A 27,538-nucleotide genomic window follows, 5' to 3' on the forward strand; every position below is an offset into this window, starting at 1 on the left:
CAAATTCCTGCAACTGTAGAGTGGCCCAGATTATCTTACATGTATTATGCATTAAGAGACGCTTGAACGAGACTGTAAACTTTATTTCTCCGGAACATTTCAGGGCGGCCGTCCTCAGCCGTCACTCACCGCCATTTCGGAAGCTGTCGGCGCTTCCGTCTCTGAGGAGGAAGTGAGTGAAAAGAGAAAACGGAGCAATCGAGCGGAGAGGCCGAAGCAGGCGAGCCAGGGCCAAAAAAAAAAAAACAGCGCTCAACTCGTCTTGACTACCCGGGCTAACTTTAGCTACATGTGCTGAGGTCGAGGGGGGAAACTGATCTCACCTGCAACCATGCCGACAGTTACTTTGCCGCCGAAGGAGAACGCTCTCTTCAAGAGGATCTTGGTGAGTTGGTTTTTAAGAGGTTGCCCAGCGACAGCCGCCGACTTTGGAGCTCGGTCGGCTGCGCTCCGGTGTCCGCCAGAGCTCTACGGCTGGTAGCGGTTAGCCTGCTAGCAAAATGGCATCATTGAATGAGGTTAGCTCGGCTAGCCTGGCCCCTGATGTGCGCTGTCACTGCGGTGCAGAACCCAAATGGTTGTTCGTGACTTTGATGTTATTCCTATGGATGGGTCCAATGTGATTAAATGATACTGTAGCACCTAGATGGCGGGTTAAAGAGTCGGTGTTCCCGGTTTCTCTGCGACAGGCCGCAGCACTGGGAACAGCAGGTTAGCGCTTCTTTCAGCGACGGCTAACTCGTTAGCCGCGTGTGCTGTGGAGTTAGCTTGCACTTACTTGGCTTCTCACTCAGTTTTGTGAATGTTATGGCATTTTAGTAACTAGCTGAACGCAAAGCTGCTGTCCTCGTAGCCGAATTGTGTTTGCCTTGTCAGGTGTGTACCATGCTGACCTGCTTGCAGGCCACCTGGCGTTACTTAATCGGCTAACGCTACCTAGCTAGACATCCTGGTTTATAAGACTCTAAACAAATGTCAGTTGTAACCTCTGAGTTGGGGGGCGTGCAGGCTCCGCCACCATCAACCTTAGAGGTTGGCATAGGTCGACGTGGGTGTGTTTGATGTCTAAAACCCACTGCAAGCTCGGGGGGGACCGGTGTGACCGTGTCAGCAAATCTGCAGGCCCGCAGGGCTGCTGCTCCATCCCTCCCTTTCTCCCGTGTGTGAGCTCCTCCATCTCTGGGTTGTTTATGTCCTATCTGCGCGTAGTATTATGTGGGCCATAAGTGTGATTAAACACATACGAGTTAAGCTTCGTCACAGTATTTTTTAGGATTTGGCGTTAACTTTCTATGAGCTGCATGCGAAATAAGTCCTCTTTTCTCCCCCGCCCGCCGCCGCCATGCCCGGTGCCTGTCGCTGTGTATCACTAAACACCGCTGCATGGCCATTTAATAACACACTTTCCAGGAACTGTGGAGACTTCAGCGTCACAAACTGGATCAGATAAACATAATTGTTTTGAAAGGCAGGGGCTCAGCTGGGACTTAGTGGGTGTTTATTTGAGTGTTTGGCAGTCTGTGTAGCTCTGGCACAGAAAACAACCCTGTGAGATCTGCACCTGAACTTGGGAAGTTAGTGGCTTTACTTGTTGCATTCCTGAGTGGGTGTATAGCTTTTCCTGGAACTGCTGACAATCATTTATAGTAAAATTGATTGTAAAAAAAAAAAAAACAAACAGAAACTACATACTTACCATGTCCAAAAAAAAAAAAAAAGGGAAAACTTGTGCAACAATAAAAATTGGGTATCAATTATAAAAGTTGATATTTAGATGTTTTTTAAGGCAGGAAAATGCAGAAAGAACTATCACCGACTTGCTGAGTGTCTGCTTGTTAAGTCTGAAGTCATGAACCATTTCTGGGTAAATTCAGCTTCATTACCACTGAGCCACCACTGAAAGTTGAAAACAATCCAATAAAGGGATCAGTGTGGTTTCTCTCACAGGTATTATTCTAAAGTTTAACATTGGCATTCATAAAAAAAGAGCATTTACATTCTGGCTTAATTATTTGTGGGAAAAAGAAAGCAAACAGCTCGACACTATAGCACGTGGATTTTTATAAAAACTAAATTTGCTGCCTAGGTGACCGTGAGTCTTTAAATGGCACTAACAAAAAGCCAAAGGGGATGAAAATGACAGCTGATTAGTTTTTGAGGGCTCCGGTCAATTAACAAAAAGGAGAGAGAGGCGATAGGAGTCACATTGAGCACAGTAGAAGCTTAATTTAGAAACAGTGGTTACATCATCACTTAACAAGTAGAGACATTCTTGTTATACTTTGTGCAATGCAGTCTTTAACTTTGTCCAATCGCGGTAAACATTTCTCCTACTGTGAACATCGTTTTAAGTAGAAACTCTGTAATAAAGTGAGATAAACGTTGCAATTTTTTCACAGTTAGCAAGAACTTAATTTGGTGGTGATGTAGAAAAACCGGAATGAAATTACTGTTATTAATCCTCCTGCTGCTGCAGGGACGTGATGTAAGGTTTGCCCCTCTCTGTCAGGAGCGGACCACACCCCTCTTTATTATTGCTTTCCCAGAGCGGATTCCCAAGTGCATTTTTGGAAGTTGGCAGTCCTCTAGCTTTTGAATGACAGTTGACGTGGATAAGTTTCCATTTTGTGGTTTCAGGATGCACAGACACACTCTTCTTCTTCCTAACCTAATTGGACTTTGTGCCTGTAAACTTAATGGTTTTCATTACAGGTTCATTGCAGTTCTACAAATTCTTCTGAATTTGCAGGACAGTGCATTGCATCTAACAAGTGCATTGCAGAAAGATGATGCAGCTGTGGCAAGCATATATTCTTTGTGCTACGACACTTTGATGACCCTTATCTGCACTTTTCAGGTATAGAAGCTGCTGCATGTGGGGGTTTGTAATGCATTCAGCCCAGAGACTTATGCATAAGTATTTCTAGGGTTGTTAGAGTAAGGGAGGATGCTCTTCTCCATAGTCTGGTGTTCCTGGAGCCCCTTTGAGATCTCAGTAACTGATACCATTGCCACAGGGTCAGGAGGGGATTTCGGATATCTGTTAAAGTAGCGCTGTCCAACCTCCAAATTGTGTGATGTATGGCCCAAACACCCAAAAATACCTGGGAGTAGGATGGACCCAATGAACAACCATCTCAGTGATAATCAATAGGTCACCAATCAAGGTGATATTTAGTTCATTACCCCATTAATGCATTAAGTTAATATTGTTATGAGATTCATAATAAAAATCTGCCCTGGGTTTCTTCATATCAAATATGAAATTATTGTGTGGGAAGAGCAGCCTCACCCATCATCATCATCATCAAAGGAGAGAAAACAGGAGGGTGTTTGTGTTTGGTGAGGGCATGTGAAGAGTGGAGGAGAGGCTTCTTACATGTATGAAAACAGACTGAACGACTGAGTAGAGCTACAGGCCGAAAGGGAAAAAGTAAAGAACCGGGCAAATGTTAGGGCTGAGTACAGTTTTAGCTTTCCGGCTGATATCCATCCACTGATACTTCACTAATTACAGTAATCTAAATTATTAATCGTGTGTGAGCAACAGAGCTCTGTCACCAGCGATGGTGAAAGGTTCATAGAGTTCAACAAACTGCTGAAGTGCTTTGTCTGATCTTCTTTGGCTTCGTTATAGGTAGTACTTTTGTGTTTAAGGGAAAGACTATGGTTTAGTGCGTTTACTAATGATTGCTGTTTTTCTGAGGGCTCCATCTGTAATGATGGGGAGTTCAGACCCCAGCACTGAGTGAGAAGTAACTCCTGTGAGTTGGGTCTTCCTCGTCACTGCTTTCCTCTCCACTGTGATTTTAATTTGAAATCTAATGTTGGTGCTTGGAGCTCCTCGCAGCTCAGCCGCGACTCTGACGGGCTCTCTCTGTAAGTTAGTGTGTGTGTGTGTGTGTGTGTGTGTGTGTGTGTGTGGGGGGGGGGGGGGGGGGGGGGGGGGTATTTTGGTAGAGAATATGCTCGATAAGCACAGCTGATGGCGTTAATGTTGCTAAATTTACATGAAGTACACATGAAATGTCTCATTTAAAACATTGTTTTATGCAGAAATAAAGACTGGCTGTACTTCTGTTTTTACTGGTGTGTAGTGCTCTGTGTTTAATACCCACTTCAGTCTGGCATTGGTTAGAGGAAGCCTAATGCATTCTTGACTTTATTTCTCTAAATCCATACCAAACATTGGGCCCTTCGCTCTGGCTTATGTTACATTTTTTTCTCTTAGATTTCCAAAGGAGAAATCATAATTGTCCACTCCAGTTTCACTTCTAGGAAAGTTTGAGATTTCTCCTTTTACTAGAAAGACAATTAGCCTTTATTAAAAACCAACTGTAAAGCACAGACTTCTGAGTTTTGGCTTGTTGATCCACCCACAAACAAACAATGCCAATTATTAGTAATTGAGGAGACCAATAACTGATGTACATTTGCATTAAAAACACAACATCTTGGTGTCAAAATATCGAATGAAACAAAACTTGGCTTCAGTCTTTTGTGTTGTATAAAGTCAAGTTTTAATGTCGTTCAAAACTCTTCTACAGACACGATCTGGCTCTTTTACACGATGGAGTTAAGCGTACAGATGAAACGGTGTGCACCGTCCAGGATCCACGCGCATGTGTTTCAAGCTTCACTGCTTTTGCTTATGATTCTTTTTTAATGGGGTGATGTCATGTGTTGCAAAACTGAGCCGTGGATCCTCGGGCTGTTTGCACCGAAAGCCGACAGAATTTCAGCTTTTCCAGTTCCAGTCGTATCGCATTCATTCAAAGGCTCCTGCACATCCGACTGAAGTCAAGGGCCTGAGGTGGCTGCCTGTGCAGTTTGGGATCAAAATGTAGGAGATATTGATCACTGCTGTGAGTAATCAGCCCAGTAAAGAGCAAAAGCTGCAGACAGCTAGCTCAGTAATTGGTTTTGCACAGACTTGCTGCTCTTCCTTTAAATGCGTTTATTAAACAAAGTGATTTGCTCTGGGGTTACCACTAAAGGGGGGGGCTGTGAGGTGCCACATAGCTGTGCCGCACTGGGACAAACTGAGCTGTCTGTAAAGGGCAGTAAATACTTAGATTTATAATAAAGGAGCGCTCTACATATCCCACTCTGTTTATCGTAAAACAATCGGCGGCTGAACACAGTTAATATTTGTGCGGCACACAGGTGAAGATAGTAGGGAGAAACCAGGTGGGTTTATTTAATCCCCACTTCCAGCATGAAGACGAAGTCATGAATGTAGATACAAGAACAAGAACGCCTCCATATCATCACCCTCCTAAAATAATGGCCTGAGTCCATTTTTTTTTCAGGGTTTTAAAAAAACAGATTTATGCAGGATAAGCTCGACATCTGTTACACCTCTGAACAGCTGTTTTTGTACCGGCATGCTCAAATTTAGTCAAACTGACCTTTTTAATAGAGTTAATTTCAAGTACAGTATGAAGATGGAGCCTTGCAGTCCAGCAGCAGGCAGGACATGAGCCTGTTTCTTTGTGTCCTCCAGCTCCCTGTAACCATCTGCATAGTTCAACAGTGAATTACTTAATTTCGTAACCGACCTTGGCACCCATACGTGACGTTGACGTCATCTTGTTTTTTTTTTTCACTGTTTGTGGAGCTGCTGGTGGTACAACGCGGTGCCATCTGCCAGCTTAACTCTTCCTGCCTCCCTCACACACACACAGTCTCCTCTGACCACCAGTGATCAGCTTAAAAACAGAGGTGGGTTTCTGCTGACCGAGCGGCTGCGTGCTTAATGCAACCAGCGTGCAGAGTTTTCATGTTTTTGGAAGGAAACTGTAGATGCAAAGAACAATGACTGCAGTAAGACAGGGAGCCTCTCGTAGTTTATGACTACAACTTTCGAGTGCGGACATCCCAATAATTTGTTGCTCAAGATCTTTAAGTGTGCAGTGCACACAGTGCTGGGCAGTGTGACCAGTAGTTTGTATCTTTTATTTCAGTGTATCGTGGTATTGATAACAGGCTTTTCCTGGCTCAGACGGGCCTTTTGGTGGTGACTGCCCGTGGCACTAAATGCACATTAGACTCCAATGAGCAGACGGTATTCATCGCTATTATTAAATAGATTACGCTTAAGTGCTGCATGATCAAATACTGAGCTTTGATTTAACTAAAAGAAAGCATCACTGTCAGCATTAAATATCAGGAGAGAACAAACCGAAGGAAGGACTCAAAATACAAACGGGTTTCCCGGCTGTTGTGAGAACATTCCTGTTGGAATTAAAAATTAGTCCACTGGCTCCTCACTTCCTCTGATACCTGGACCCGCACTGGTGCTTAAACAATGCAAAGGCGTGTGTCACGCAGAAATAAGTGTTTGCAGCCCTGTGGTCTTCTGCTGATAAAGCTGCCCGGAGAATCTGGGCTGTGACCGTTTCCTGCGGAGCGCTCGAACCACGAGCGATAGAAAAGTCAAACACTGCAGCTTAGCTGGCTCATACAGCAGCTGTAGATAAGAGGAGCTGACTGCTGGAAGCTAGACGCTATACTTATGTTTAATACCGCTGTGTGTGATTAAACACATTTGTAATATTTATTTAGTTCTCAAATGGTGCTCACGGTTTTTCTTTGGCGCTGGCTAAAATGACTTTGGGGAGGACGCCAGAAAATGCTCAGTGCAGGAAAAACCCTGCGTATGATTTGATCCGAGAATCTTAATCACAATTATTTTGGGCAGTAGTGATTACTCACAGACTTTGGGAAAATTATGGAATTACTCTGCTTTTAATAAAACAAGGATCTTGTCTTTTGAATTGAGTGGATTTCCTTTCATTTTAAACAGAATTTACTTGGAGAAAAAAAAATGTTCTGTCCATGCACCAATATAGCGATATTTGAAAAATCCATATCCTGGATGAACTAAGCTGTGTGTGTGTGTGTGTGTGTGTGTGTGTGTGTGTGTGTGTGTGTGTGTGTGTGTGTGTGTGTGTGTGTGTGTGTGTGTGTGTGTGTGTGTGTGTGTGTGTGTGTGTGTGTGTGTGTGTGTGTAGAAAGGTGTAACACACAGGGCTGACCTGCTTTAAAGTCACTTTGCCCTAATGTTTCTCTCTGTCCTTCCCCTCGCAGCGATGTTACGAACACAAACAGTACAGAAATGGGCTCAAGTTCTGCAAACAGATCCTGTCCAATCCCAAGTTTGCCGAGCACGGAGGTAAGCAGCAAACACGCAGATGTATGGAGAACGGGAAAAAAAAAATCCATATAAATTCTTCGCTCACGTAATGCATCCTTTTCTTGCTGCAGAGACTCTGGCAATGAAGGGCTTGACTCTGAACTGTTTAGGGAAGAAGGAGGAGGCGTACGACCTGGTGAGAAGAGGCCTGCGCAACGACCTCAAGAGCCACGTCTGTATCCTTATACACGGCGTTACATCCTCACGAGATGTGCTCGGGGCTGAGCGGGTGTCACTTTGAACGTTTCTCAGTGTCTTTTTTTGCAGAACGGTTGAAAAATGTGTGTTTGTGAGATGTTAAAAGGACCTCGAGGTGCCTCGCGTTGTGCAGAAGAGCACCATGAGCACTCAGCATAAGCCCCACAGAGGATCTCTCAACACACACACACTGCCATCTCTTTACCTTCCTCAGTTATTCCTTATCCAGTGTATGTTTCTGACCCCACAGTGTCTGTTTTGCAGCATGTGTGCAGATACAGGAAGTGTCGTCCTTTAAAGAGCAGAGGCTTTGCAGCAAATTAGGATTTTAAATCATGGCGTTACCTGTTGCATGAGCTTAGAGTTATGATTGATAGTTCAGCCACATTAGAGATGAAGGCTGAATTGAACAGCATCAGAAACATTCGTTATTGGTATAGATATACTTTACTCTTATTAGTCTTTCCTTGTTGCTGGATAAAAAGCACAGAGACTAGTGCTAGTAGTATTTGAACAAATGTTGAGACAATGTTTGGACACCAAGAACTTCTTCATACATAGTTACTGTCCCAGGTAATACCCCCACCCCCCACCCCCCACCCCCCTTTGTTTGCACTGCAGGAACTGTAGACTGCCATAATTATTACAACTCTGTTTTAAGGCTCTTTTTTTTAAGCCCCTGCAGAGGGGTGGGGGGTGGGGGGGGGGGTGGGGGTTTCAGGGATGCTCAGCTCGTAATGTTCACTGATTGTTGGGACACGTGAATGCAACACTGGAAGCAGCCTTTATGTGAAAGGGGGAAAAAGTGCAAACAGGTAAAACATGGATTTAAACAACAGCTTCTATGTTAGTTGTAATAAATTGACAGGGTGTCGACAGGCTCTTTAAAATTCATTAAGATGTCTAAAATAAACACTAACGAAAGGCCTCAAAATATATGTTATCTTATAATAATAAAAGCAGTTTGATGGGATGTACTAGCTGGAATTTAGCTCATGTCTTAAATCTTAAATACAAAAACTGCTGATGCTTAGGGCTGACACGAGGTCAGTTCCCAGCACAGACACACAGACAGGTTTAATGACAAAGGGCTTGAGAATAGCATTTACCCTCCTCGAACTTGGGGCAGCAGTATTTTTATTTTCACATTAATAAGCACATATGAACAATATTCTTCATCTCAACCAAACTCTTTTAATCTCACTTTTGATCTCCCTGTTAATTTATAAAACTGATATAAATGTGTTTACTTATGCAAAGCACACTTTCACCATTGTTGTGTATTTATATTGAAAGGTTGTCTTTGCTAGCAGGTCGCAGTGAAGTCCTGCCGGGCTTCCCTTTGGCCTGAAACCAGATTTTGATAAATTCACATCACTGAGTTCAACCGCAAGAGATCCACTGGACTGTGATTCTCCACTCTGACACTTTTTACGTGCCCTTTTTTTTTGTTTTTTAAACAACTTGTTTGATTGCATCATAAGAAGCGTGTTGTGTATCTTCCTTAACTGTCCCTCACCCCAGGCTGGCACGTATACGGTTTATTGCAGCGCTCGGATAAGAAGTACGATGAGGCCATCAAGTGTTACCGCAATGCTCTCAAGTGGGACAAGGACAACCTGCAGATCCTCCGAGACCTGTCCCTGCTGCAGATCCAGATGAGAGACCTGGAGGGCTACAGGGTGAGCACTGCCCCGGGGGGGGAGCAGAGGAGGATTATTTATATCTCTTTAAATATTAATTGAGATGTTCTTGATCAAAAAGCTGGGAGGTTTTGGTGAAAAGTTTGACCACAGGCGATATATTTTAAAGATGGCGAACTTTTAGAAAAGTGTTCCTCGGATAATTTGTAGGAAAGAGCTTTCCTGAACAGAAGCGCACACTTCCGTCTGACGCCCTGCCTCGTCGAGGCGCTGATTTAGAGAGGACTGGGCGAATCAGCATTCAGATATCAGGTTGCAGTCAGTCTTCACAATGTAGAACAGCTCTCCTGGGATTTAGATGCTTTTATAGTGAGAGGTATGAAATGGCAAGAGGAAAGTCTGGCTGAAAGGATTGAAAACTATGGATGAGAGGAAAGGGAGGGGCTCCCAGTCAGAGTGTATTAGGTGTTAATTTTAGTTCTCCCTGAGCCAGCTAGCAACATCCTGGTGTCACTGCCATGAGTCAGCACAGTCACTTTCTCCTTGTTTGCCTTCCTAGCAGTGGTTTCAGGTTTGAGATCATTTGGGCTACAGAGACCACATTTTTCCACCCTGATGTCAAATTAACCCCACGCTGACACCTTCTCTTTCTACAGGAGACGCGGTACCAGCTGTTGCAGCTGCGTCCAGCCCAGCGGGCCTCCTGGATCGGCTATGCCATCGCCTATCACCTCCTGGAAGACTACGAGATGGCAGCAAAGATCATTGAGGAGTTCAGGAAAACACAACAGGTTAGACACGAGGACTGTTTAGCATTTCTCTTACATAAACGGGGTTCCTGAAGCCAGAATCTTACCAAAAAAAAAAAAAATTAAGACCCCAGATTAGCTAGCTAGTAGTGAGATGCAGTGTTAAGTGCAAATTAAGTGAAAACCAAATATTTGGCTGAGACTGCAGCTCTGCAGAGCCCAGTACTGCAAATGCAGACAAGCCATGTATTTGTATAGAAAATGGCTCAAAGCTGGCACGACAGGAGTCGGTGCAAACTCCAACCTCAACCTGCCTCTCTGTCCTTAAAGAATATTTGTAGTTTTTCTCTTAAATTTTTGTCCAAAAGTGTGTTTTTAAGTGGCGTTTAAAAAAAGTTATGAATCTAACTTTGCTTAAGCTGTAAGACCCCCGATGAAGACCATCTTATCCATCCATTAAAGGTAGCGGTTACAGCCAGTTGGTCCTTAAGATACTTCAGTATAAAGTCCTAAAATCATGCTGGGGGTGGTTTGTGAGTGTAGGCTGAAAAGTCGTGGCCAAGTGCTGCTGCTCTTCGTAACATTTGTGCCGTTGTTGGTCCTTTCAAACTGTCCACCGGAGCTGCTGTTTGTGCTGCTAGTTTCTACTTTTTTCCTTCTTTGTGGTGAATATTCAGCGTCATTCAGTCGGTGAACACTGATTAGGCTACACGCTGTAGGCTTGTGAAAGCACTGTGCCCGAGTCCGTCTCCATAGTTCCTGCAGTTTTTGTGTCTACACAGCAGGGACGGTACACAAACGCACACCAGTGCTGGACGATAAATCCTGCTGCTCGGAAAGTTTGTGGAAAAAGTTGGAGAACCTGCCACTAAAGAAGCTTGAAAGCTATGGATGTGAAGTATTTTGTGTACTGCAGACACCATGCACTGCTCTGCACTGCACTTTGATGAATAACAGGCTTACTCGTGACGCTGTAAATGTCGGACTCGCTGAGTTACAGTGAGTGCTTTGTAGCTTCCCAGCCGGTGGGTGTTTTTCTGTCGTCTCTGCGTTGGTCTCAACAGCAGCAGCGCTCACACTCTTTCACTCTGGCGTGCTCCTGATAAGACCAGCCTGCTTCCTGTCTTTGTGCCATCTGTGTAATACAGTGAGCTGGTGTGAGCGTGCACACACACACACACACACTGAATAATTCAGAGTTTCCCGAAAAGCACAGTGACCAGAATCCTCCTGGCGGGTGTTTGAGGTTTTCAGTCATGCATGCCTGGTACAAAATGTCACTCACAGGAGTCTGTTGTTCTTCGTGTGGTCTCTTCAGACGTCTCCAGACAAAGTGGACTACGAGTACAGCGAGCTGCTGCTCTACCAGAACCAGGTGCTGAGAGAAGCAGGTTTGCACAAGGAGGCCCTCGAGCATCTGTCCAACTACGAAAAGCAGATCTGTGACAAACTGGCGGTGGAGGAGACGCGAGGTGGGTCACCGCAGAGCCTCTGTTAATACATGGAAGCGCACACACATCTGTACCAAAGTAGCTCCACCAAACAAGCAAAACTTTATTTATAGAGCACGTTTCATTCACAGTGACGGCACAAAGTTACCACAGCTGTAAAAACTTAGTTAATTAATTAATGTGCAAAAACTGATTTCATTTCTATTTTCAATGAATACAAAGATGTCAAACTATATCCTTTGAGTTATTGGGGTTTAATAACGATGCAGGTAGACACTCAACTCTTAGCATGTTCAGACGTGATTAAGTAAAATCAGCACTAGCTGAACTGACACGGCTACAACAATCAAAAATAAAATGATAATTAGGATGTGGATATTATTATTTTGGTCTTAAATCTGATTATTTTGGATCACACCTTATTTGATTTGTTAGGTTTTTTTTCCAGCATGAAGGCTAAAATCAGGCTGATCCAGGTGACCTGAGGGGTGGAGCTGGTTCCCAGCCTGTCAGAGAGGTCTAAGACCATGCAGGGCATTAACTAATTAAAATGTAAATATAAATCCTAAAACTAATTGGAAGCCAATGTAATGACTTCCGTACAGGTGTTATACGGTTATAGCTCCTGGCTGCATTCTGAGGTTAATTAAATTCCTGAGCGCAGACGTTTTGTCCGGACAGCCATGAGTTTTCTTCTCCTCTTGTCTTGAAATGTTGAACAATCTTTCCTCTTTGACGCGCACATTTTTCTGCAGGAGAGTTACTGTTGAAGTTGGAGCGTCTGGATGAAGCAACAGAAGTCTACCATCGCATGCTGGAGAGGAACCCGGAGAACTGGTCCTATTACCACGGCCTGGAGAAGGCCCTAAAACCAAGTATGGCCCGAGCAGCCTCGTCGTCACCGACCGCTAAAATATCCACATTGGCTGTGAAGCTAAAGGCTGAATTCTTGTGCGTTTTTTAATTTCTTCCAGGCACTGTAGAGGAGAGGTACAAAATCTACGAAGAAGCCTGGGAGAAATTTCCCAAAGGGCTGGTGCCTCGCCGGCTGCCCCTCAACTTCCTCTCTGGTATGAAGGTCATTTCTGCTAAATCATGCATGTCAGAATAAAAGAAGCTTTAGCATTCCCTATTTGAGTTAAAGCTGCACAGTAGAGATTAACTTTATTTTACTTTGTCTTTTTTTTTTTTTGCTTTCTTTGCAGGTGAGAAGTTCAGAGAGTGTCTGGACAGGTATCTGAGGATGAACTTTAGTAAAGGCTGCCCGCCGGTCTTCACCACACTCAAATCGCTGTACAACGACAAAGAAAAGGTGACTGGGCTAAATTCAAACCACAGTTACTGTCTCAAAGAGGCTTATTTCCAGCTCCACATTTTTATTTTTGGAATAGCTTTGCATGATTCATAATTCACAGTAATCCTTGTGTGTCTTATGCTGGGCCTCGGTGAAGCCTCTGAACTCCTCCTTTGAAACGATGTTTTTAGCTCGTTCCCTTTTGGATTGAGCGTTTAGATCAGTCTGAGGCCTTTTTTTGAACTTCGCTCATGTTTAAAACGAGCATCCACTGTTGTAAGAATATCGAGAGATCCTTACTTTGTCCTCTTCGTCTCTGCAGGTGTCAATCATAGAGGAACTGGTGGTCAGCTATGAAACCTCATTAAAAAGCTGCCGAATGTTCAGCCAGAATGGTGAGGAGAACATTTTGTAAGCTCAAGATGATGAGCCTGATCTTTACTTCCTCCGTGCTCATCTTTATTTTGCTCCAGTTATTGCATCCCAACAGACGAGACTAAGTTAAACCAGCGATGAATTTATGTGTCCGTGTCGCAGTCGTTTCGATCCAATCCTAACGAAGGGCTCTGCTTGTGCTGTTCCAGATGACGGGAAGGAGGAGCCTCCAACCACATTGCTCTGGGTGCAGTACTTCCTGGCGCAGCACTATGACATGATCGGCCAGCAGACACTGGCTCTCGAATATATCAACGCCGCCATTGATAGCACGCCTACGCTCATCGAGCTCTTCCTTATCAAAGCCAAGATTTACAAGGTAGTGCTTGCATCTCTGTGTGCGATTGTTTGCTATTTTAGACGCGTAGTTCTGCTGCGGCGGTGGTCTTGAGTTATGACCCTTTTTCACCCCTGCAGCATGCTGGCAACATCAGAGAGGCTGCCCAGTGGATGGATGAGGCCCAGGCCCTGGACACCGCTGACAGATTCATCAACTCCAAGTGTGCCAAGTACATGCTGAAGGCGGGAATGATCAAAGAGGCCGAGGAAATGTGCTCCAAGTTCACACGGGTAAGAGAAGCTGTGCGCGGTGACAGCTGACCAAAAAATGTCAAAACAAAATGTCAGCAAGTGATGAGTACAATCAGATCTCGTGACCCTCATGTATGATATATAATTAGATTAAATGTGGTTTTTAAAGGGGTTTTAATGTGGTCCATCGGTGGGACACTGTTGACCTCATGAATAGCATGCAGTTAGTTTTACCAGAGTCCAAGAATGGACAGCTACAGTAGTGGCAAGAGGACGTGACTGCCAGTGAAGCAACACTGACATGAGGAATGAGCATGCCCCTGCTTGATCAAGTCTTTATCTCGTGTTTGTGCAGGAGGGCGCGTCAGCAGTGGAGAACCTGAACGAGATGCAGTGCATGTGGTTCCAGACTGAGTGCGCTCTCGCCTACAAAGCCATGAACAAGTTTGGCGAAGCCCTCAAGAAGTGCCACGAGATCGAAAGGGTGAGCCTTTCCTGACCTGATTTAAGCTAAAATACGTGCTCGCTAAGTGCCCGCGTGTTAAAGCGATTTCTTCTTCACCCGTTTTAATCTCAACAGCATTTTGTGGAGATCACAGACGATCAGTTTGATTTTCACACTTACTGCATGAGGAAAATGACGCTACGCTCCTACGTGGACCTACTGAAACTGGAGGACGTGCTCCGGATGCACCCGTTCTACTATAAGGCTGCAACCACGGCCATCCAGATCTACCTGAGCCTCCACGACAATCCCCTGACTGATGACAGCAAAGAGCTACAGGCGGACACTGGTAAGAGGCACAGAGCAAAGATCCAGCTTTGAGTCATCCGGGCTCTTATCGCGGAAAGGCCTGCATTGACCCAACTTTTGGCTTCACTTCTCTAGCTAACCTGTCCGACAAAGAGCTGAAGAAGCTGAGGAACAAGCAGCGACGAGCCCAGAAGAAGGCCCAGCTGGAGGAAGAGAAGAAGAATGCCGAGAAGGAGAAGCAGCTCAAGAACCAGAAGAAGAAGAAGGAGGATGATGACGAGGAGATCGGGGGGCCCAAAGAGGAGCTCATTCCTGACAAGCTGGTGAAGGTTAGTGGAGGGTACATGAAGTGTTCAGGTCTGCTTCATCTTTTTGTTTCTTACTTCTTTGTTTTGTACATTTGATTTTACAGGTAGAAAATCCACTGGAAGAAGCCATCAAGTTCCTGACGCCTCTCAAACATCTGGTCAAAGACAAGATCGACACCCACCTGCTGGCCTTTGAGATCTACTTCAGGAAAGGTTGTCGCACACGCGTGATCGTTTGTTTGCACTGCGTCAGTATCCCCCCCCCATTTCTTTCACATATTTATTGTCTTCTCCTTTCAGAAAAATACCTGTTGATGCTCCAGTCAGTGAAGAGAGCTTTGGCAATCGACCCCCACCACCCATGGCTGCACCAGTGTCTAGTACGCTTCTTTAAAGGAGGTATGAGCGGATTCATCATTAAACTGTCAGCACATCCGCTTTAGAGCTTCTTCCTAATCACCTCTATCCTGTTACTCTTCTTCTTCCCTCCACCCCCATCCTTCCATCGTCTTCTTTCTATTCCTTCCTCGCAGTTTCAGAGAGCAAGGAGCTTCCGGAGGTGGTCAGGACGGTGCTGAAGCAGGAGATCACCCGGCTGTTCGGAGACAGCAATGCTAAGAGCTTCAACCAGGCCTACCTCACCAAGCACTCCAACTCCATACCGCATCGACTGGCCGGTAAGCCTCTTTGACTCTCACTTACAATACTTTGGTGCTCAGTTTAGCCAAAATATAATCAGCTGTAAAATCTGTTGAATCTTAACGAGCTGGTCTCACAAAATGAATTTAAGGCGGTTCGAAATGACCTGGAAACAGTTACTTCCAAAGTAGCAAATGTTCTGCCTGAATATCGCTGCCTCTGTTTGCAGATGATTTAAGCTGATCTTTGAAGCTTTGTTGGCATTTAAGGTTTTTTCTGTCTGCTTGGTCTCACTGTGGAAATATTTTAGATTTGAGTCAGATAATCACAGATGAGGTACGACGTATTTAAAGGCATCCAGAAGTCAGCATGCAGACGGTTCTACCTCAGTGAAGGCACTGATTCACAGTGCATGGCCTTACCTCTTACCCTAACAATTAATCGTCTTAACTAAATCCCCAACTCCAACCTTACCCCTATCCTGAACCTTAAAAACAGGGCTTAAACCTCAAACGTGCCTTTTAAAGTTATGTGAACCAGCCTCTCAACGTAGAAATATCGTCTCTTTTGGGCTGAACCAAAATTTGTCCATGTAAATGTGCAGTGCAAACAGACTCACCCCCTCTCTCCTGCCTGCAGCTGCTAAAATGATGGTGTATCTGGACACGTCGATGCAAACAAAAGCAGCAGAACTGGCCACTGCACTGGATGAGTCGCTGGACAACAGAACCATACAGGTACGTGTTCATGTCGGGGGTTTCCCGGCTCAGACGGGCCTTCGGCACTGACTGCACCACACAGCAGAAACCCGAGCGTCACTAAATAATGGATCTGCAGAAGCAAAAAAGTTGCACGTGCAGCATTTTTGGAAACATAAACTACAAGAGTATTTTGCTTCTTCTTTACATTTTCACTCCTGTGTGGTAATGATGGCGTCACTTCAAACAGGGAAGGAAAAACTGAAGGCACTGATGGCTTTACTACAATTTTCACACTTGAAAAGCCGCCCGGTGGGCCGGGTTGGACCCTTTTCCTGGCTGAGCTCGATTATACAGTGCTGGAAACTGATCTCAGAGGAGGTGATGTGATAAACAGTCCACCATTCCCTCCCTGAATGAAGCTTCTTTTCTTTCCTTTCTGCCCTTCTCGTCTTCAGATCTGCACAGAGGTCCTGGAGTGTCTTCGCAGCGGCGCCCTGGGCGACTGTAAGGAGCACGGCGAGTCATACCGCGCCGAGTGCCACAAGCTTTATCCCTACACGCTAGCTTTCATGCCCCCCGGATACGAGGAGAACACCAAGATCGCCAACGGAGATGTTTCCACGGAAACAGAGGAGCTGGCCAACGAGATGTGAGCACAGCAGAGCAGCAGCAGATGAGAAAAGGAACTGGGCCGAGCACTGAGCCTTGTGGTACGCCTGTGGCAGCCATTTTGTAGAGCCGGACACGGGAAGCGAAAAATGGGTGTTTCGTCCTTGGGCTCAGCTCAATCGGGTCTGACCTGGCTCGGCTTGGCTCTCTCCCACATGGGTGAAAATCAGGACTCTGTGTGTGTATGTGTGTGTGTGTGTGTTGAGGGAGTGTGTTTGTGTGCGTGCATGTGTGCGGTTGTGTATTTGTTGGAAACAGGAGTAGGTGGAAAGGGGGCTGAGGGGGGGGGGGGGGGGGGGGGGGGGGGGGGGGGAAGATAGGAGCGTCCATTTTACTTTTTTAAAACAGAGCTTGAAAATAAAGAATCAGGAGAAACTGAGTGCTGGTTTCCTCTGATTTAATAACAGCACCACCAACCACTCGAGTGTGACTCCCAACATATCGCAAACTCTGCTCCTCTTATTTTAAAATCAAAGCTAATTTAAATGAAAATGGAGCACGGCTGTCAGTGGTGGGGGGGGGGGGGGGGGTCTGCTCTCTGACAGATCTGCAGGAAGCGTTACGGGACAGCGAGGACGACCGCAGGTGTTTGTGTGTCTGCTGTGACACTCGCTCAAGTAAACCGCCGGAGAGAGAGTCACCTTACATGTGAACAGCCCCACCCCCCACCCCACCCCCAAAAAAAGTGCTTCCCTCACAGTTCCAGGTCCAACATGGGAATATGTAACCCTCTGTCCTCGTGGAGCAACTCGTAGCACAGAATAAAAACTGTAAAGATTGTGTGATGCGCTCTGTTTCAAATACACAGCTACTCTTAACTTTTCTATATAGCTCTGAGAGAGATGGGTAGACCTAAGCAATACCATAGACACTCTTACTGATGATAATCTGTTCAGGATCTGGTCGAAGCGGTTACTTACACTGAGCCTGCGGGCAGTCACTTTTATTTATGCAGTACATTTCGGAGCAGGAGTTTGGCGCAGGGTGCTTTCCAGGTGAGGCAGAGTCACTTGTGTTGTTGCTGTTAGAAATGGTTTTATCTGCATGATGTACAAAGACTCTTTTGGTGACAGTGTTTACGAGCCTGTAGTACTTTCAGAGGGATCTTCTTCTCTGCTAACTTCAAGGTTAGAAGTCAACATCCACTGCCCCCATTGCCAAAATGACAGACGCGAACAAAGGCGAGTAAACGGATGAACATCTGGAAGCTGTTTTACTTCTTTTGTACCACCCTCCCCCTCACACACACATTTTTTTCAAATGTCTTTTTTTTTTCTTCCCCTTCTTCCTCTGATTTTTGGTTCTAATGTGAAAGATGAATTCTGAGATGGTGATGTATGATATCTCTGGATTTTTGTATTAAAACCAACAGGAAAAAAAAAAAAAAAAAGTGTTGCTTGTTAGCGTCTCTGAGCTGCTCGTGTTTTCATTGCAGGGTCAGGTAAAGCTTTCAGGAGGACCGGGTTTGGGCACACCTGGGCCCGATTGCAGTTTGGTGTGGAGGGGTCGCCACTTTGTGTGCTGTTCCAGACTAATAAGTAAAGCAGTCCAACACCGGTGCGGGCTTAGAAACGTTAAGAAGGTGCAGCACCTGCTGTGTGTGAGGTGGAGGAAAATCCACAAACCTTGAAAAATGAGTTCTGTGTGATTATTTCACAAGAACTGTCTCAGTAATAAAATAAAATGGCTTTTGGGATTTTCAGCTGGTGCTTCATAGTGTCAGCTGTTAAGAAAAAAGAAGACTTGGGAGTATTTAGGAAATGTTCACCTGAATAACAGTGAAGCAGAGTGGGCACATTTCCCAATAACCCCTTAATGCAGCAGTATTTACATTTCCCTGGTTTGGTTGGGAAAGGGAGAGGGCATCCCAAAGCTTGCAGCTGTATTTCTGCCATGGAATAACAGGATTAATAAAGCACTAGAACTTCACTGTAACACAGTCATCATTATTGGTCAGATAAGCCACTAAAAATACTCCAAAAGGCACCAACAGCATGAAGAAATCCAGTCCAGTGACTCCAAAGCAGCAGCACAGTGGCCAAGACTCAAACTCCAGTATCCTGATGGATGAGCTGTAAGGAAATTCATGCCAGTCACAGCTGTTAGAAAAGGGAAACTATCCACTGAAGCATGTTTCCTGCTGTAAACATGTTTGTTTCTGCTGTGAAGTTTTTAATGTGTGAGGACGGACTGACTCACCCTTTGGGGCCAGCATCATGTGGCCCTTAGGAAAAAAAAAACCTGTTGTTCTGTGTTGGTTTAATTTTTCAGCTTTAGGGTTTCCCTTTCATTTCTGAACTGCTTCTTTATTTACACTTAAGTGTAAATAAACGTCACACAGTATGGACGTGCACACCAAATAGGTTTTGGCCTCCCAACCAAAGGAAGTTCACCAGGACTGCGGTAAAAAAAAAAATACTGTAACAGGAATTTTATTCTTTGTTTATCAAATAGCCAAAAGTAACAGAAAAATGCACAGACTTCTGTAAGGTAACAGACTTGCATGCACAGCAGGAAAAACCTGGAATTGGGTCCTGGTAGCCACTTCGTATCTGAGTGTTCCCCCTGCGAAAGGGTCGGAGGCACAGGACTGCATGGGGAGACGGCCAGTTTAAAAATCACCAAGTAGCCCGACACGTCTTTGGAAGCCAGAGTACGCAGACAGAAGCATCACAGCCACAGAGAACTCCACGCAGATGGCAGATTTGAACCTGGGACCTTCTTGGTGTGCGATGACCACGTTCACCACTGCACCACTGACTCCTACAACATCAAAATGATTGTTAAAAAAAACATCCAGGCACAGAGAACTTTTAAAAAACCTCCTTTTAGCTTGACTGCCTCCCTTCGGTCTGATCAGTCACACTGACAGCAGACTTTTTCAAAGCACTGATTTAACCTAAAACTGTGATTTAATAAAGTTTCAATGTTTGTCATTTTGCATTTGCAGAACAAATCAGGAAATGTGTGATTCTCACTAACCTGCTAAAGAGGAAGGGGAGGTTTCCAGAGTGTGTGTGTGTGTGTGTGTGTGTGTTGCTTCCTTTGTGACCCTAAATTTATTTTTTATTTTTGTGCTTATTAAGAGAAAGCTGTCCATATTTTCAATGGTCACCAACCATTTAGCTATTTTAGATGCTAAAATTGCAATACAATAGTTTTCGAAATGTCACCACAGTTCATATTTATAATAAACATTTATACAATAACTGAGTATAACTGGCAAGGAAATGAAGAAACGTCGTTAAAAGTAACCACCAACCTTGATGGATATGATTCAGGTATCCTGTGGGATGCAGAGGTGCTGCTGGCAGAAACATGATTTACTTAAATCCACCACGAGGAGGCAGCAGTGGACGTGCGTGTTGATTACAAGACGGTGACCTGTCAGTGTTTTTGTTTTGTTTTTTTCCTCTTGCAGCAGCTGACAGAATAAGGTACCACCATGCCCCCGTCTGTCGTGAAGTAAATAAATAAACCAATCATGCCGTGAAGCTGAGACCTCGGGTTCACTCCAAGAACTCTCCACCCTCATCAGACTCCAATCATTGCCACAGTGAGCCGCCAGGTCCTCCTCCTCACACCCACGCTGGGCAGCACTGTGGAGAGTTTTTGGAAAAGTTTACGAAGAGGTTTTGGTCAGACACTGTTGGCAGCCAAGCGCGCCCCCGCTGCGCTTTGTTATTATCTTAAAGGACTCGCACCAAATGGATTCATCTCTCGAGTTTTCCAGCTCTTTGGGTAGTGTATCCTCACTGCTAACCCGCTGTCGGACATTCAAGGTGCTTGTGATTGGAGACTCCGGGGTGGGTAAGACCTGCCTCACGCACCGGCTGAGCGCCGGAGAGTTCCCCTGCAGAGCGGAGGCCACGATCGGCGTGGATTTCCGCGAGAGAGTGCTTGAAATCGATGGAGAGAAAATCAAGGTAACTGATGAAGATTATCCACCAGTGAAAGCAAAAAAAAAGAATATTTGTGCTGAACGGAAACTTTTACGCACAGCTGCAACTCTTATTTTGAAAATCAACACAATTAAGCCCCTTGTAGCTTTTAATTTTTTTACATTTCTGAAAGTTGAGCAATAATTTCTGAGAGTCCAGTTTGCGTGAAAAAAGAAAATCGTCCAGTGGTCAAAGAGGAACACTAAAGCGCTCGCGTGTCAGCGGGCCTCTGAGTCCTCGTGTTTTATATGTTGTTACATCTTTGACTCCTCTGACAGCTCCTAATGGCCTCAGGGTGTGTCGTGAAGCGTGGACACTGCAGTGTGGCTCTGCAGCATTGACACACAGTGATCTGTCTCGGGCTGAATGACGGACGCATTCTCTGGATGGCAGAAAATCAGCAGAGCTGCTGTGTGTGCAGACCTGCGGCAGCCTCTAAATCTGAGGTCTGATTCCAGTCACGCTGCGTTTACAACCACATGAAGACGCATCAGGATGTTTTTCTCTTCGTGGAGCAGTTAGGATGTGTGTGTGTGCTGAAATGAGACTGGACTGCGTTATTTTTACTTGCGGGTTTCAGATGCGGGTTTCAGTTTGTCTTCCTGAGGGTTTTGAAATGACCACATGATACAGGAAGTGCGTCTCAGTGGTGACTAGGGTTTAATCCCGGGATCCGGGATTCCCGGGAAATGCGATCAGAACCATTTCCCGTTTCCCGGGAAACGTTAGACGGGAAACCGGGAAAAAAGTCGCGCGCGTCGATTTGACTTTCAGAAAGAAAAGAAAGCTTCAGAATGTTAAATTTAAAGGAAATATTGAGAGAAGGGTTCGTTTAATGCGAAAAGCATTACTCTTCATTTCAGGCACGTTCAGCCTCCGTTTAAGGCTTCAGCCTTCATCGCAAGCGTTTTAATAGAGGTATTACACAGTTGTACTTTTTTCCTCTTTAATTTGTTGAAATCGTAGGCAATGTGTTTACCCTAAGGTATTTTGTATTATATAATTTTATATTATTATATATTGTTATATTGCATTATATAGCCTATAAAATATGCCTGCCCTGAACAATAAAGAAATATCTGTTTAACTTCGAGTGTTTCTTTTCCTCGTTTGCAGCCGCTTACTAACAACCATGAATTAGGATACGGGCCTAATGTGTGAAGAAATTATCATGAAATAGATTGCTTTAACATATTTCGCTTTTAAAATGGAGTTGAGTAAAATGTATATTTTTTAGGCTATAAGGATTGGCCAGTTTTTCAAAAGACGATTCACAGCGAACCTACTTTAACCCTCAGACACGGTGTTATAAATTTGCTGTTGCCAGAATGGCAATGACCAAGTCGTAGTGCATTACTCAAGGCCCTGTGTTATGTCATATTATAGTGTAGTACGGTAGTTAACTTTTCAATGACTATTACAGCGTTCCACTGGTGGAGATACAGTGTAACAGATGTCGCCACGACAGCGTGGCTGAGCCATTATCAATGCTGTGGAGATGAACCGTATTGTTTTGCACCAGCAGTTGTAAAATATCTTGGTATAATTCCATGTACAATGGAGGAATATTTGAATTATATTTGTTAAGGGAGTGTTGAGGAACGATACAACACCGCATAGCTCGAGCACTCAAATGCCGAGATGTAGGTTTTATTGCGTTAATCAAGCCAACGTTGCCCCCTACTGGGCATAACAGGACATAGCTGGAAAGCTACCTCTACAATATCACAATAGGTTAAGGCCGACACAGGCTACAGAAGGCCTAATTAAAATAAATAAATAAATAAACTTTTTCCCGGGATTCCCGGGAAATGGCTCGTCATTTCCCGGGATTTGATTCATGTCATTTTCGGGAAAAATATTAAACCCTAGTGGTGACAGGATTTGTTTATAAGGATTTTAGTTTTTTTTTTTTTTTTTGCTTAGCGGTGCAGTTAGTTACCAGTGTGTGTGTGTGTGTGTGATACAATTTAACAACATCCCAGGATCTTAAACTGTAAGTTCACAACAAAGTCAGTCAAATCATGTCTGAAGTCAGTCTGTACGCGTCGGGTCTCAGGCCCAGCGAGTATAATCTCAGTTTAAACTGAGTTCGCGGGTCACGCAGTCCAGTAAAACCACAAACAGGAGATGGACCGGCTCTGTGAGGCCCACAGAGACGCGCAGTAAACTTGTATTGTTCCTCATGACCAGTGGGTGACGAATTTTAATTTCAGCGATGATGAAAACTACATAATCAGGATAATTCATTTACTTTTTTAGCATTTTATTTCTCTTTGATGTGAAGCGCTCCTTTCGTCTTGTGTTGTACACTCACTGGACACTTTATTAGGTACACTTTGCTAGTACAGGGACGAATCCTGTTTTGCCTAAAGAACTGCTTTAATTCTTCGTGGTATCGATTCAGCAAAGTGCTGGAATCCTTCCTCAGCTGCAGATTTGTCGGCTGCACATCCATTCTCTTAACTGAGATGACAGCAGCCCTGTACTCCTTTCCTCTCTGCGACCTCAGTAAAAAACTTTACTGATAAGGCTCAATCACTAGTTTCAGGTCGTATTAATTAAAAAAAAACAAACTATTATTTTAGTCAGAAATGAGGACAAATCAGGGGAAGCTCACTGACAAACAGCTTGTCCCATCCGATTTCAAAACACCAAGAAGGCAACAGTGAAAATGTTCAGCTTAAGTTTTTTATAACATTACTGTACTTCCATCTTTTATGTACAGTCTATGGTAACATTTCACTTTAAAGGTAAACAAGTTTAAAATCTCAGGTGAATCAGGAGAAATCAGAGTGAGCTCTGCCTCACTGGCATGTCCAAATCAAGCCTCATGTTCTCATAAGCAGCTCCAAAATTATTATTATTATTTCAGAGCTTCAGAGGCAGACGGTTATTAAAGCTACCGTCTCAACCAAGTCTGTTCAGACTGAATCTCAGCTCCATCGCAGCAGGTGAAGATGAAATCCTGGTGGTGTGGGCGGCAGGCATATTTTAAATATGTGAGAGATGCTGCGGTCAGAATTTCACAAACCTAATCACACAGCATCATCATGTATTCCTCACACCCACATCATCACTGGGCCAGTAGAAGCTCTGATATGATTGTGACCCATCATCTCAGCCCTTTAGATTGAAAGGTCTTAGGAAGTGAACGGTTTCAAATGTAAGAATATGTTTTAAAGAGCACCTGCTAATATTTGTGTTCTTGAGCTCCACTAGAGTAGCTTTGCATGAGTCACAATTCAAAACAATCTTTATTTGTTTCATGCTGGGCCTTGGTTCTGTCCTTCAGTTCTTCTTCTGTCTGGAACAAGCAGTTATAGCTCCGCCTCTTTAAGCCAACTTTCTTCTGGTTGGTTGACCCTCCCAAACAGAAGGTTTGAACAGCTTCTGTGCTCACAGACAGCTCTGATGTGCAGTCTGATATGCACGACTGCTTAGGTTGGTGATGAAGCATCTATCAATCCATCTTATTTATCTATTTTTCGGTCACTGGGTCCAGGTCCCCGGGGAAGCAGGCATTTTCAGCTCCTCCAGCTCTTCCAGGGGGACACTGACACATTCCCAAGCCATCTGACAGGCAGGATCACTCCAGTTTATCCTGGGTCTCCTCTCAGTGCAGTATGCCTGAAACACCCCATCCTGGAGGCATCCTGGTCAGAAGCTCAAACCACCTTAGCTGGCTCCTTTTGATGTGGAGGAGTAGCAGCTCTACTCTGAGCTCTGAATGACAGAGCCCCCGTCTCTAAGAAAGAACCAGCACCCTTCAGAGGGATACTGCCCACAGCTTGTAGCCATAGATGTGGGCAGGAACATAAACTGGCTGGTAAATTGGTAGTAGCAGGGCATTGAGGTCCAGATAGAGATGGTCTGGTCCACAGGCCCCTCCTGTTTGCCATCTCGGACCGAATCCACAGTTATTTGAAGCCCCTCAGTGGCTGAATGGGCCATAACTTGAATTTCAGTGTTTACTGGGACCAAAATGAGGCTAGACATGCGCACAGTTTAGCACGGCTTCGTTCATTAATCCAGAGTGCAGCACGAGCTCATCGCCACACGAGAACCAAACAAAACGCTGCACTTGCAGTGAACCCTGATACGTTAAATTAATAAACTTCCCACCGTCTTCACTAAGATAATGTGGAGAGATGTGCAGTGCAATAGGATGATTGTCTAATGCATTTCCTGTTTCAGCTACTGACTGGCTTTGGGGGGGGGGGGGGGGCAGCTGCCTTCTTTAGCATTTCAGAGCTCCTGCATAGATTTCTGTTCAGGATTCTTTGGGTGTCATGTCTCCTCCGTGTCTTTGTGTGTCTCTTTGTCAGGATTTTTGTTTGTATAAATGTGATGATTATTATTATTTTTCTTTATGCTGAGAACACGAGGACTACGCTACTGAGGTCGATTTTGTTAAAGGAAACTTTGACAAAGCCTGGAAGAGAAATCTGACTTTGTAAAAACAAGATTAAAGATCTTGTCCGTCCTTTTTTTTTTTTTTTTTTTGGTTCCCTGTCAGAGATGAGTCATTGTCCGTCTCTGTGTATGTCACTGAGCTTAAAGCATTTCAACACTTCCTCTCTGGTCCTCCGTCCTCTGTGCCAGCATTTGAGAAGAATCAGCCTCTCACTTTCTTTCCTTTCTCACTTCCCCTCCTCACGATCAGCTCCAGCTGTGGGACACAGCAGGACAGGAGCGCTTTCGTAAATCCATGGTGCAGCACTACTACCGTAACGTCCACGCGGTGCTCTTCATTTACGACGTCACCTGCCCTGCCAGCTTCATTGGCCTGACTTCCTGGATAGAAGAGTGCCGGCAACACTGCCTGGGACAAGACATACCACGGTATCCGCATCAGCTCTCTGTATGCAAAAGTGTTTATTTATCTTGGCCCAAATTCTTCCTTCTCATTTGTCACTTTCCCCATCTCCTCTCAGATTCCTAGTGGGGAATAAGAGCGACCTCCGTGACACCAGTAGGACCAACAGCCAGGTGACCCAGGAACGGGCGACGAGTTTCGCCAAAGCGCACAGCATGATGTTTTTTGAGACGTCCGCCAAGGACCCGCCAAAGAAATGCACGAGCGGACGGCGAGGCGAGGGGCAGGTGCTGTATCAGCAGGATAACGTGGAGGACATCGTCACCGCTGTCGGTCTCAAACTGAAGAGACTGAAGAAACCTTCGACAACAAATTCCCTGGCGTACAGCGGCTCCTTCAAGCTCGTTAACAAGAAGGCCGAAAAGGAGGCGGCGAGCTGCTGCTGAGGAAATGCAGTCGCTCCCACACAGAACTTAAACTCTTAAAAAGGTGAAATGTGCCACTTGGAAACTTTGTGTACATTTGTAATCTCATTGTTTACAATAGCTGCAAAATAAAATACTGTGAATGTAAATATCCACGTGACCTTTCAGTGCAGCAACGCTGTTTATTGTCAGCGTGTGTGGTCTCGCTGGCTCAGCTCATTTCCCTATTCTGTGCCTCCTTGTCTCCTCTCTCCTCTCTCCTTCCTGTAACTCAATTCCTACAATGTGTCTCGAGGAGAGAGGAGGCTTTGCCGCAGCTATGAGTGAGGACACACAAGTGTGTGATGGATGAACGAATATGCAAACCATGGCAGGAGGAGGACTCTAGAAACAAGCGTTTCTGGTTTTTAGTGGTTTTTTTAAAAGAATAAATAAAATAATTAAAATCTGTGTTCTCCATACTTTCTCCTCATACTTTATCCACACAAAAAATAATACCAGTGTTCACTGATATATTATTATATTTACGTATTAAGCGGCACAGTTTTCAGTGAATGCCGGCATTGTTTGTTTGCACAAATCACATTAAACTTACAGCTTCTTTAGCTGCTGATATTCACTGTATTCCTCACAGAAACTGAATGTGCATGCAGGAACTGATACCACAGACACCCCCAATATGACTGCACACCATTAATGCAAGGTACAAAACCCTGAAGGCATCATGAGCTCTTAAAGAGGCAATTTGCATAGTTGACCTCTGGCCTGTGGTGCTATTTATGCACCTAGATCAGGGGTCCAATCCGGCACAGTGGACGGCTTCTTACTGTATTTTTGATGGTTTTACAGTCTTCTGACCAGCAAAGACATCAGCCTAGCATGGTACACCAAAGTAAGCAAGTACTAACTGGGCTGTAAGTTTGACACTTCTGGTCTGGATTTTCATCATGTGACTTGCCTGTTTTTGGAGATATCAGCTGCAGAGGTGTGGGCCTTCTCTGGGATGTGATGGAGTTAAATGGCACTCTGAGCACCCACAAAATAACTCAGCCTTTGGAAAAATGTATCACTGTGTGGTACCTACTAAACCACACCCACTAACCATGTCGCTGTGCCTCCATCTACCGTGATGAGTCGCTGTGTCATTTAGTTCAGGAAGATAAAGCTGACGTCTCTGCCTCTGCTGTCTCCGTAACTTAGCAATCCAGATCAGAGGTGTCAAACATGCAGCCCGTCAGAGGGTCCAGGGGGGCTTCTGTAGTGAAGTCAGTATTTAGTCCAGCTTTTCCAAGTGTGGAAGGAGGTGTGTGTTTTTTAAATCTAGGTGTTCGCTGGAATAACAAAGACATCAAATATGTGAAGGTTTTGTGCCTTTCAGCTGTGATTCTGCACGTTTAAAAATCAAAAAAATTTTTAAAGACATCTCAGGTTCTTTATGAACACATGGTTGATTAAATGTTTTGAGAATGCGCTTCATTATTATGGAAAGGTCAAATTTACCAGCTGGTGCTGTTATGATACATCACCATCTAATCCTGGCTGCCAGCAGACGTCGCAGCAGTCACGCTCCGGTCTTGTGTGTGATGTGGGCGTTGGAAAAGTGCATCACATGTGTTTTCACGACTTCGTGCCTAATCGATGATTCAGAGCTTGTCACATGATGTAAGACAAACAGGCCGGACTTGTGCAGCTCCTGCAGCAGAAGAAGAGCCAGCAGCGTGCGTGTGCATGCATGAAAATGTCGCAATGGTGCAACATTCAGCAGCCAAATGGTAGACGGGTT

General features: G+C 44.8%; 2 protein-coding genes across 2 annotated transcripts; both read left to right on the plus strand.

Moving 5' to 3' along the window:
• The first annotated feature begins 331 nt into the window (after positions 1–331).
• Positions 332–16,839, plus strand: naa15b (N-alpha-acetyltransferase 15, NatA auxiliary subunit b). The gene is made up of 20 exons (XM_030728984.1): positions 332–385; positions 7,093–7,177; positions 7,270–7,374; positions 8,921–9,078; positions 9,696–9,830; positions 11,107–11,260; positions 11,995–12,114; positions 12,214–12,309; positions 12,445–12,551; positions 12,856–12,928; positions 13,118–13,287; positions 13,386–13,538; positions 13,855–13,983; positions 14,080–14,293; positions 14,389–14,582; positions 14,666–14,774; positions 14,862–14,960; positions 15,095–15,238; positions 15,840–15,937; positions 16,357–16,839. The coding sequence occupies exons 1-20, from the start codon at positions 332–334 to the stop codon at positions 16,552–16,554; spliced, it is 2,595 nt and encodes an 864-aa protein (XP_030584844.1). The 3' UTR covers positions 16,555–16,839.
• A 3,189-nt stretch (positions 16,840–20,028) lies between these two features.
• LOC115786922 (ras-related protein Rab-33B-like) lies at positions 20,029–25,911 on the plus strand. The gene is made up of 3 exons (XM_030739429.1): positions 20,029–20,496; positions 25,178–25,356; positions 25,449–25,911. Exons 1-3 carry the CDS (start codon positions 20,278–20,280, stop codon positions 25,774–25,776), a joined length of 726 nt encoding a protein of 241 aa, XP_030595289.1. The 5' UTR covers positions 20,029–20,277; the 3' UTR covers positions 25,777–25,911.
• The last annotated feature ends 1,627 nt before the right edge of the window (positions 25,912–27,538 follow it).

This window comes from Archocentrus centrarchus, chromosome 1, assembly GCF_007364275.1.
Source record: "Archocentrus centrarchus isolate MPI-CPG fArcCen1 chromosome 1, fArcCen1, whole genome shotgun sequence".
Taxonomy (NCBI): domain Eukaryota; kingdom Metazoa; phylum Chordata; class Actinopteri; order Cichliformes; family Cichlidae; genus Archocentrus; species Archocentrus centrarchus.

Excerpts from the sequence above, each read along its gene's own strand:
- naa15b (XM_030728984.1), top strand. The coding sequence starts at position 332 with ATGCCGACAGTTACTTTGCCGCCGAAGGAGAACGCTCTCTTCAAGAGG. Across the intron at positions 13,288-13,385 it reads TCAAAGCCAAGATTTACAAG|CATGCTGGCAACATCAGAGA; the intron begins GTAGTGCTTGCA and ends TCACCCCTGCAG. Across the intron at positions 15,239-15,839 it reads CATACCGCATCGACTGGCCG|CTGCTAAAATGATGGTGTAT; the intron begins GTAAGCCTCTTT and ends TCCTGCCTGCAG.
- LOC115786922 (XM_030739429.1), top strand. The coding sequence starts at position 20,278 with ATGGATTCATCTCTCGAGTTTTCCAGCTCTTTGGGTAGTGTATCCTCA. Across the intron at positions 20,497-25,177 it reads TCGATGGAGAGAAAATCAAG|CTCCAGCTGTGGGACACAGC; the intron begins GTAACTGATGAA and ends CCTCACGATCAG. Across the intron at positions 25,357-25,448 it reads CTGGGACAAGACATACCACG|ATTCCTAGTGGGGAATAAGA; the intron begins GTATCCGCATCA and ends ATCTCCTCTCAG.